General features: G+C 41.8%; 1 protein-coding gene across 2 annotated transcripts in view; it reads left to right on the forward strand.

The window, feature by feature from the left end:
• LOC113588618 (cadherin-6-like) overlaps positions 1 to 10,405 on the forward strand; it is a 59,669-nt gene extending 49,264 nt beyond the window's left edge. For both annotated transcript variants that reach the window (XM_027027882.2, XM_027027881.2), the window contains 9 exons: positions 399 to 518; positions 1,309 to 1,476; positions 2,075 to 2,256; positions 3,232 to 3,485; positions 5,506 to 5,642; positions 5,919 to 6,034; positions 6,411 to 6,528; positions 6,903 to 7,154; positions 7,726 to 10,405. In XM_027027882.2, the coding sequence (XP_026883683.1) occupies positions 399 to 518; positions 1,309 to 1,476; positions 2,075 to 2,256; positions 3,232 to 3,485; positions 5,506 to 5,642; positions 5,919 to 6,034; positions 6,411 to 6,528; positions 6,903 to 7,154; positions 7,726 to 8,225 (1,847 nt within the window). In that variant the 3' untranslated portion in view covers positions 8,226 to 10,405. The remainder of the gene's footprint in view (positions 1 to 398; positions 519 to 1,308; positions 1,477 to 2,074; positions 2,257 to 3,231; positions 3,486 to 5,505; positions 5,643 to 5,918; positions 6,035 to 6,410; positions 6,529 to 6,902; positions 7,155 to 7,725) is intronic.
• Positions 10,406 to 11,681: the final 1,276 nt, after the last annotated feature.

Consider the following 11,681-nt stretch of genomic DNA (forward strand, 5'->3'; position numbering starts at 1 on the left):
AGATAGAGGTGGTGTAAGCTGCAGGGGATGTGGATAGAGGTGTGGTGAGCTGTGGGGGGTGTGAACAGAGGTGTGCTGAGCTCTAGGGAGTTTGGTCAGAGGTGTGGTAAGCTGTGGGGGGGTGGGGCCAGAAGTGCGGTGAGCTATGTGGGGTGGAGACTGACGTGTGGTGAGCTGTGGGGGTGTGGTTAGCTGTGGGGGGTGTGGTTAGGGAAGGGACACACTGGGGAGGACCAGACGGAGGTGGTGGCTCTTGCAACACAACACAGGGCTATGAGCACATTCTCAGTTCTACAGAAGAAAAAATATATGTAATCCACCAAAACAAAGGGTGCAGAGTGGACATGTTAAACATGCGATCCGTATTTTGATGTGGTTTTTCTGTGGTTCCTACTCAGGCACGTTTGTAGTGCAGGTGACAGCCACAGACGCAGACGACGCCACATACGGGAACAGTGCCAAGGTGGTGTACAGCATCCTCCAGGGCCAACCCTACTTCTCTGTGGAGCCTGAGACAGGTGAGAGGACACAGCTGTGCTCCTGCACCAGCTCCACGGCGCCACCCTGCTGTCCTGCTGCGGACGCAACGCAGAGGAACATGGGGAGCACATAAATGGAGCAGGATGTCCCCAGAACCTGTGCTTAAACAAGAGACCAGAAACACAAACACATTAGCATTACTAGTCAGCTTAATGCTTTCATATCTGATCCAGGATGAGGGGCCATAATCTGTGTGTGTAGTAATACATTATAACTGATACATAAACATAAAACTCTCTGCCTCAGAGACTGGCATTTTTTATATCTTAAAACTGTATTATATTGTTATATAGTATTTTATTATTATACTATGTTACATTGTTACATTTAATAGTTTAATAAATAATACATATTATTCTAAACTTTAATATACTTATGTTATAATAATTATTTAGTGATGCAGCAAAATTTTGGACACAGAAAAAGAGAAAGAAATGGCCAAAAATTTTGACAGAAAATAACTGAAAAAACAAAATTATAAAAAATGTGCAAAGAACATTCCACTAGCAATCAGTATTGAGTGCAGCAAAACCACAGAAGCAAACAGCACTTTAACTTTCAACTAAATGAAGTCTGCTGAGAGGCACCCAGAATTCTGGGAGTTCTCACTGTGCTGTTCTCTGTTCCCCAGATTGGTCATCTCTGTACAACCTGTTATTTTAGGATATTATTTAAAAAAAAATCCTGCCTCTCTATCATTTATAATACAACATGTGCACTGTCATTGGACAAATCATAGCTATGTTTTGTTTTTGTTTTTTTCCTCAGGCATCATCAGGACAGCTCTGCCTAATATGAACCGTGAGGTGCGTGAGTACTACCAGGTGGTGATCCAAGCCAAGGACATGGCTGGCCAGATGGGCGGTCTTTCAGGGACCACCACAGTAAACATCACCCTGCTGGACATCAACAACCACCCCCCTCGCTTCCCCCAGGGTGAGCAGCTCCGCAGCCGCACCGTCCGTTAAAACAGGGTGCACAGTCAGGCCCCAGGGCCATCTGTGCTGATTCTTTAAGGCATATCCACCCTCAGACTGCAGCACTGTCATTTATTTTTATTTGCCTGTAAATTTTAGGCAATTACCATGCTAGTTCTAATATTTATTACCTTGTACCTTTATGTGCAAACTACAGTATAGTTTCTTGTCTACGTGCTAGCTTTGTAAAGTTTTATGTAAAGCATTTTAATGTTGAGATTTTGAGATCAGGTATGTGAAACTGGAGCACTCATGGCAGCCTGACAGAGGGACACAGGTGGGATGCTAATCTGAGAAACTGACTTGCTTGTGTTAAGATTATGCCTATTGCGCCTGTGAAAATGTGTGCGTGTGTGTATATATATATAAATAAAACCTAATCTCTTGTAGAGTAATATCACTGCCCTACTGAAACTAAACAGATATTGCTGTGTGTTGGTGATCATTCAAGAACAGTCCCCAGTAACAGTGGTGCTACTGATGGTCACTACACCAGTGCATGAGCAGGAGGCTCCTTCTCAGTGAAGGTTCTCACCTGATGTTCATGATCTCTGCAGGTGTTTATCAGTTCAGCATTTCCGAGTCATCAGATCCTGGCAGTGTGATTGGAATGCTGAGAGCCACGGATGCTGACACTGGCAGGAACGCTGAAATGGAGTACACCATCATGGATGAGCAGGACATGTTCCAGATCTCCACCAACCACAGGACTCAGGAGGGAGTCATCACCTTGAGGAAGGTGAGAAAGCACGAGTACTTCACTGTGATTTGAAATGAACCAGATAATGACCAGATGTTTTATTTTAGAAGGGTTTCCAAATATTAAAAATGTTCATGATGGGGTAATGCATGCAGAGAGACCAGTTAATTAATGTCTGAAAAGACTGATACTGCCCTTTCAGAAAGGCTTTATACATGTAAACATTTATATATATGTGTCTGTCAGACAACAGAAGTATGTAACACAGCTCTGTATCATCTATATGGATCATACACTCATCACCACATTAATAGAAATGCTTACTTTGTACCTATACACTGGCAACTTTATTAAGATACACCAGCTTTATAGGTGTATTTTTTAGATTTACAATTCTCTGATCCCAAAGCTAGATAGTTACCCTTTACTGAAGGTCACTGTTTATAACTGAATGACAACTACATAAGCCCTTCATGACAACTGACATAAACATATATGCTTATTCCAACAAGAGTTAGCAATCTTAAAAGCCACTTTTGACATCATGTTGGCATATCTATGTCAACTGACAGATTTTTGGTGACATTAGGTTGTTATGACACTTTGTAGGGTGAAATGACAGCTTGTTGTGAGAGTTCAGACTTGGTATATCAGGGTGACAATGATATCACACATCTTACCAAGTGAGTCTTGCGAAAACTGAACAAAATGCTTTGTAGTGTCTCCTGTACTGTTTTAACAAGGATATGAAAAACTGCTGTGTAACAGATATTTTAGTAGCCTCTCCCTGTAGTCTCTCCCTGCAGTCTCTTCCTGCAGTCCTCAGTGACTCCTCTCAGTGTAATCCACATAATTCAAACCTTTATATGCTTCTGATTCATGTTCTAAACATCAAACATTTAAGTCAACTAGAACAGCCATTATGACCTGTTATGAAGTCATGGGCAGTCTCCTGCACCTTTTCAGCAGTTCCTGGGTGACATGAATAGTTGGAAACTTTTCCTTGTTCCCCAGCATCTGGACTACGAGAAGAAGAGGACATTTTCCCTGAGGGTGCAGGTGGAGAATGTGTACCTGGATCCCCGCTTCCACTCCCGGGACTCTTTCAGAGACACGGCAACCATCAAGATCTCGGTCGAAGACGAGGATGAGCCTCCTACCTTCCTGCACCCCGCCTATGTGATGGAGGTCAAAGAGGATGCAAAGATTGGGACAGTCATCGGCTCGGTCAGAGCTGTGGACCCTGATGCTAACCGTGTTCCAGTCAGGTACAGACGAGTGTTTGGATGCTTGTTTTTTAGAGCGTGTGCTCAGACAGGGACAGTTCCTTCATCAGCAGTGATGGGAAAGGAGGTAGCAGCTGCTGCTGGCGTCTGGCTCCAGATCTGAAAAAATCCTCATCAGATAAATCGTAGCTGTTGTGTCCAGGCTGAGCTTGTCCATCTGTGTGTAGTAAACAGTAATATTCAATAACAAAGACCTACTGCAGTGCCTCATAATGCTGTATTAAACCAAATTAAAGCTGAAACATCTGTGCTGCTTCGTCTAACACACCTCCATCTCTTGTCCTTGTTAGAGTACACCTTGCTACTACAGGCTGAGTGAAAGGTTTAATGTTTCCTGCCAACCAACTAACTAACCAACCAAAGAACCCATCCCAAATCCCATATGGGATAATTGTTCATGCTCTCTGTGCTCTCTGTGCTCTGTGCGCTGCCTGGCATCCACATCCCTAAATCCCAAGGTTCACATCCTCCCAGAGACCCTCTGATGGACATCCACCCTGTAATCATATTTACAGCGCTTTGTGGCTGTAATGGCTGGTGTCTGACCCTCAGTGAGCCCTAAATTAGAGTGATTGCAGATGGCCAGGAATAGGAAGCACTAGCCTTTATCACAGAGGGTTGGTGTTGAAATGTCTGCGCCTAAGAATAACCCTTCTGGAAAGTTCCTAACAAAGTGCTGCATATTTTGACTGCTATATTATAGTTCTTCATGGGAACTATCTCACTGGAATTGTCAGATGTGCTAATTACATTGCACACACGCTTAATTTCACAAGCCCTCAAAACTTTATCATACTAGTGCCCCATATTCTGGTATGTGTCTTTGTTAATCCAGAGAGAGTGAGAGAGTAGCAAAAACAAGACAGTTTCAATGGGTGGAGATGAGGTGGAGATAGAATGGATGCACATTGAAGAGCCTCCATCTATGCCTTCAAACTCTCCTGGGTGGCTTTCAGTATTTTAAAATGACAGTTGACTTATATACAACATTGTAGCCCAGCTTCACATTATGTGTACATGAGGTCTTTGTGCTGCTGGTACTAACATGTGTATGTCACGTGTGTCATGGGTGTATGTAGGCCTCCTTAGATTAGGTCTGAGAGCTCACTGCCCTTGACATAGGATACTCCAGGGAAAATGACTGTTCTGTGCGCAGTGTTTTCTGTGCTATTACACCTTACCGCAGTGCTGCAGTTCTGATGTCAGATCAGTGTAAATGCAACCTATGTTCAGCTGTCACGGAATGCAGACAGGAGGTGGTGGTTGTTTGGGGCTAAACTAAGACACCTGGAGGTCTGAGGTATATACACCACAATATTAGAGGCAGAAATTAATTTATTCCCATGGCAATGACCCAATTAAACAGATGTAGTAGTCATGGAGAGCTTGGTGCAATACATAGATGAGAGGATGTGTTTTATGCACTAGAGGAGGTTTGATGGACTAGAGGATGTGTTTGATGCACTAGAGGATGTGTTTGATACACTTTACATGATTGCTGTAATGGTAGTTAGGATAGATGTTATAGATGATTTGGAATATTGTTATTTCTGTTTATTTGATATGCCTTTAATGTGTTTATATGTTCTGTGCTGTACTATAATTTGCCTCTTGGAGGACATTAAAGTTTTCTAAGTCTATGACAAAGTAACCCAGTGGTCAATAACCCAGTGGTCAGACTATTTTGTTCACTGCCAGGTGTAAGCGCACTGGATGACATATGCTCATCCTCATCAGTATACAGCTTATGCATATGGTTCACTTTTTAGTGCCAGCTGTTAAAAGGGTCTGAAACCCTGAGGGACTACATGAGCATTTGGTAATGGAAATCTGAGAGTCTTCAAATGAAATGCAATTACGAGACAGAGTGGTAGAGCTTGCTTGTTAGATAATCTAAATATCAGAACTGTGAAAATGGGACGAGCTAATGTTTCCCATGTTGTTGTTGTTGTTGTTTTTTTAATCCTGCAGCTCCTCAGTGATCTATATTGTCCACTGACAGGTATCTGATAGACTGGCATACAGATATGGACCACGTGTTCAACATCCACCCAAACAACGGCTCTGTATACATCGCTCGTCCTCTGGATAGAGAGGAGCATGCGTGGCATAACATCTCTGTGCAGGCAGCTGAGTATAGTAAGAACCTCTGTCCTGTCTGCTGAGTACAGTAAAGATCACTTCTCCCATATCCATCAGGCGTAGCTATCAATATGTAGAAGTGTTGATATGTTTCATAAATTAAGTGTTTGGCATAATGGGGCTGGACAGGTTACTTCAAATATTTATTTATTTGTTCTAACATTAATTAATTAGTCTTCACATTTATTAAAAAAAAAAAAGTGCAGATTTCAGCCCTTTTGGTAGAAAGGAAAAGTGCTTATTTAGTACTGTTTCCTCTAATGTCCTTTTTAGACAACAAGATAAGCCATGTGCCAGTGTATGTCAGGGTGCTGGATGTGAACGACAATGCACCCACCTTCGACACCACCTATGAGCCGCTCATCTGTGAAAATGTCAAAGCTGGCCAGGTGAATCAGAACCTTCCGCAATGGGGACCTTCCAACAACTGATGTTCTACTGGAGTTCCAGATTGAATGGCTCTAAAATGTTGAAGGCCTTGTTAAAGGCAATTACTCACTTACTGAAATACTGACTGAGCTACTGACTGAACTACTGACCGAACTACTGAATTAAGCATATTTCCAAATTCAGTTTGAGGTAGGTAGTTGTAAATTACTCTGTCAAAGTACCATGGAACAGGCAGACATGAATTTGTTTCTGACATTACTGTTGGCTTGGTGACCACTATGAATTTTTTACCATCACAAATGTCATATGAAATGGTGGATTTTAAAATAAATGTCTACTTGTGTATGTTTAGTCAGCCATCATTTTCTCTTTTAGAGGATCCAGACTGTGAGTGCCTCAGATGCTGACCAGCCCACTGGGGGTCACAGATTTTTCTTCCGTTTGCCACCAGAAGCTTCTGTAAAGGCCAACTTCACTGTCACAGACAACAAAGGTGACTTATAGAAAACTGTAACATTTTTAAAGCTTTGTTGACATTGTGCTTGTTTTTCTAGCAATGGGTTCTGTACAAACATTTTGTACAAACGTTCTTGATTATTATTGATTTGTGATCAATATTGAGGGTGTGTAGCAGGTTTCTATTGGAAATAAAACAACCGTAGCTGTTAATAAGCTCTGAATGGGCGTGTTTGGACTGAAATCAGTCAATTCACTTCATGCTTTTGTGTGTTTGTGTATGTGTGTGCTTCACCCTTGTATCTTTCATTTGGATGCTGCTGAATATTCCCTTGATTACAGCTCTGCAGTGAGGATTCCCACAGTGCCCTAGGGTGCTCTGCCTGTTCTCTCACTGTATTTTTCCCATAGATAACACTGCCAGCATAGTGACACAGCGCAGTGGTTATAGCAGTCTCCAGAGGGGCACGTACCTGGTTCCCGTGGTGATCACCGACGGAGAGTCACCCGAACAGAGTAGCACGGCGACGCTGACAGTGCGTGTGTGCGCGTGTGATCGTCATGGAAACCCAAGACAGTGTTCAGCGGATGCGCACGCACTGTCCGCTGGTTTGAGCACCGGGGCCCTTGTTGCCATCCTGATGTGTGTCTTCATCCTGCTCAGTAAGATGACGCCTTCACCAGCTCCCATTCTGACACAAGATGACAGTACCTTCTGCACTAGTACCAATAGTATTGTTGTATGCTAAATTATTAGAGAGTCAATATGACGGTATTATGGCATAACAATATTATTGTTTGTGGAGTAATGCTGGTATTCTGTTATATTCTTATTTATGGAGTAGTGATGGTAATCTGTTCTATTATTTGTGGAGTAGTGATGGTAATCTGTTATATTATTTGTGGAGTAGTGATGGTAATCTGTTCTATTATTTGTGGAATAGTGATGGTAATCTGTTCTATTATTTGTGGAGTAGTGATGGTAATCTGTTCTATTATTTGTGGAGTAGTGATGGTAATCTGTTCTATTATTTGTGGAGTAGTGATGGTAATCTGTTCTATTATTTGTGGAGTAGTGATGGTAATCTGTTCTATTATTTGTGGAGTAGTGATGGTAATCTGTTCTATTATTTGTGGAGTAGTGATGGTAATCTGTTCTATTATTTGTGGAATAGTGATGGTAATCTGATCTATTATTTGTGGAGTAGTGATGGTATTCTGTTTATCATTGTAGTGATTGTGGTCCTGTTTGCGGCTCTGCGGAGACAGGCAGAGAAGATGGAACCTCTCATTATGTCCAAGGAGGATGTGAGAGACAACGTGGTGAGCTATAATGATGAGGGTGGAGGAGAGGAGGACACTCAGGCCTTTGACATTGGCACCCTGCGCCATCCTGAAGTTGTGGAGGACTCTGCCCACAGGCGGGACGTTGTCCCAGAGATGTTGTACCCGCCCGGGCGGTGGGCGGTAGGACGGGCGTGTGACCACACGGATGTACGCGACTTCATCTCACAGAAGCTGCAGGAGAATGACTGTGACCCGACAGCGCCCCCTTATGACTCACTGGCCACCTACGCGTACGAGGGCAGTGGCTCTGTGGCAGAGAGCCTGAGCTCTCTGCAAACGCACAGCAGTCAGGGCCTGCAGGACTATGACTGCCTGAGCGACTGGGGGCCCAGATTCAAGAAGCTAGCGGACATGTATGGTGGAGAGGAGAGTGACAGAGACTCGTGAGCAGAGAGAGGCAAGCAGAGCAGCAGGTCCCACAACCAAAGGATCGGTCAGGGGTCAGTAGGGGTCAGCAGGGGTTAACTGGAGCCTCAAAGCCAGTCAAACACACTCGTACCCGCTGAGGGGCATTTGAAAGTGTGATGCAAGCTCTGATGTGGTTTTCCCAAAGTGCCCTTTTGCAGGACAGAATTGTTGATGTCATGTCTGACGGGACTTTCTCGGGACCTTTGGAGAATGGGGATTAGCTTTTGTATGGTCTGGGTAATTTGACCCTAGCCACAAGCCATTGGCTGAATAAAAGGTACTGAGTGAGCTTTACAAACATGCATTACGCATACTGAAAATGTCACAAAGTACATGTGTGTACAAGTCTGTTTCAGGGTTTTAGCTATTGTAAGCCTGAGTATGCTGTACAAATGCATTGTCACATACCATTGGTGGAAGCAATCACTGACATGGTGGAGTATGACTCATGTTAAAAGGAATTCAGAACATTCTCACTATAACTGGTTGTTGTTTCATGTGCAGTAGTTAGGCGGTGGACTGGTTCAGTGTTTTTGTATAGTAACGACATGTCAGATGGAGCCTGGCTCATGCCACGGGCTGAACTGGCTGGGTTGTTGGATTGTGTGTGATAAGGTGCTTTCCTGTATCAGACCATTTGAAGTCTAATTTCAAGTGCAAAGAAGCTGTCTGGGTTGAGAATGCCCTGGTCACAAATGGTGTTGGGATGACCAACTGTTTTACAGCAACACAAAATTCCAGCTGCTTATTTAAAAAAGAAAAAGAAGTGGTTTCAGTCTGCACTAGTTCCTCCCAGATATGCTCCCTAGACAAACCCCCAGGCCCTGACCCCACACCCTGACCCCAGGCTATCAACTTAGTAACTTTGAACATCTTTGATCAACTGATGAATCCAAAGTATTAACCATAACACTGAAATCTATGTTAGCCCCAGATGGCCAAAAATAAATTTCAAATTTAATGCATAATGTTAATCATTAGTGTAATTGCTGACCCATCTTTGGTAGTGTGATGTCAGAGCTGTGACCATGAGATACCAATGTAGACTCATTGAAATGTACTTTAATTTAACTTTATTTTAATTTAATTGTACTTTTTCAAATACAAGTTCATACATCTACACATACTAAAGTACTCAATAAGAAGGGTCATTTGTCTCACCAAGGGCCAATAAATGTGTTTTATATTGCACTTCTTGTTTCAACATGAAATCACCGGACACTGGACAACAAAGAGAAATTGTGAAATGAACAAAAGTTACTATATTCTGGGATATTTCATATAGTGATTTAAATGGCATGTCAATTCAAATAACACTGGTCGAAAATGATTTTGCTTCATACAAAAATACCTGTTCAAATATGTTTTCAGAATTGGTCCATCACCCATAGTTTTTTGTTCCAGTATACTCATATTGTATATTGCCATTATGTATAGTATGGAAAACTGGTACCAAGGAAAGTGTTTCCCCTCTATATTGGGAGACTACTGGACACTGAAGAGGGATGTTCCTGGGGCCAAATACAGATAAAAATCATACATTGTACATTTCAGAAGTAGGTTTGTACATATTTTGAGTGTAAAAAACAGCCTTATTTATGAACAGGTAATATATACTTAATGTAAAATTTTATTGCCCTGTCATCTAAAAATACGTGATAGAAAAAAAAAATCTAAAATCAGAATTCAGCATAAAAAGTACTATAGGTTCCATTTATTTTAGTTTATGAAACAAAAAATTTCAAACTTTGGTGACCAGTGAAATTATAAAGAAATCTCACCTTTGTACTAAAATTATAGCCAATCTGACATAAAAGAAGTGTTTTATCCTGAATGAAACAATCCTAAAATATATGTTTGGTTAAAATGTATTAGCTCTTGGTGCAATGACATTTCCTCTTCCAACAATACTGGTTATACATCCTGGTCATTATTGTCCTGTTTCAACATCCTGGTCCTCTATTAGACAGTGAATAGTAAGAGATGTCGATGTTGGAGGACATTTTGACTGGGTTGTGTGTGGTCTGTTGGCTTGGTTTCAGAGCATAAAGAGAAACCTAACCATCTCTGACAAAATGGCCATCTATCTATGCTTTGTACAATGTGATATTTTGTATCAAATATTTATATGACTGAATATTAAATACATGTAAAATTGACATACCTCTCTAGCCTCTCAAGTTGTTTTTCTGCAAGTCCACGCCTGGTGTGCCTACTCAAGTATCCTGTTAAAAACCTGATAATCAAGACACACATGTTTATGTAGATGGCCATCAGCTGCCAACACAATGTCCCATTCACATGTAAATGTTTCTTCGCTTCAGCACAGTGATTTTATATCAGCAGTGACTCCACACAGCACAATGATTGTACATCAGCTCAGTGACTCCACACAACACAATGATTGTACATCAGCTCAGTGACTCCACACAGCACAGTGATTTTATATCAGCAGTGACTCCACACAGCACAGTGATTCTACATTAGCAGTTACTCCACAAAGCACAGACATGAGAATAATGGTAAAGCATCACCACAGGAAAGTTTATGAAACAAAACACAGTGGACTAACTGAAAGTTATAATAGCAACTGTCATAGAGGAGACCGAGCTGTGAATTTCCACACTGCAGGCAGGATACAGAGGCTGCCTCCCTTTTCTTTTGTTTGCTGTTAAATGCTCAATACCTTTATAAATTGTAACATTAGTGGGAGGTTTGGAATTATGCAACAAACAGCCCTAATGAACTACATCAATTTTTACAACTACACAGCAACAGCAATAAACGGCTTAACGAGACTATTGTGATGCATTTTTATTGTCTGTGCATGAATATTGTCTGCAGTGGTACTGAGATTAGAGAATAAATAAACACTCTAGATGTGTTTAACAGCCTAGTTGTTAAGCATAAAAGCAAGCAAACATGGGATGAAAGGGCATGCTAAATCAGGATTAGCATCAGACAGAACATTTTAATATCTGCCTCATCTAAAAATGGACTGACAGGCTTCAACTAAATTAATGTCGACCTGTACTTGGGCTTAGCCCATGAATCTCACTGATTAAGCCTGTTCTGTCAAATAATATATTTTGGCCATAACTAAATGCTGTGATCCTATTCTACTTCTTTTCAGAAAAGTTCTTCTGACCGGAGTCTCTTCATCAAAATGCCTTTGACATCATGTGGGAGCTGAGGCATGTCATCCATACACCGCAGGCTTCCTGGGATGTTGTAATCCGTGACCATTATTCCTTGCTGAAATCACATTCAACCGCCATGGCCAACCCTGACCCCTGCACAACCATATTCAAGTTTCCATTTGACTTTCAGAAAAATCTTTGGTGTTCCTGCTTTTGCAGTGCTTGGATGCACACAGGAATCTCCCATGCAGAAATATTTTTCATTGCAGTATTTCTCAATTTGGTGTGTCCTTTT

The sequence above is a fragment of the Electrophorus electricus genome, chromosome 14 (assembly GCF_013358815.1).
Source record: "Electrophorus electricus isolate fEleEle1 chromosome 14, fEleEle1.pri, whole genome shotgun sequence".
NCBI lineage: Eukaryota > Metazoa > Chordata > Actinopteri > Gymnotiformes > Gymnotidae > Electrophorus > Electrophorus electricus.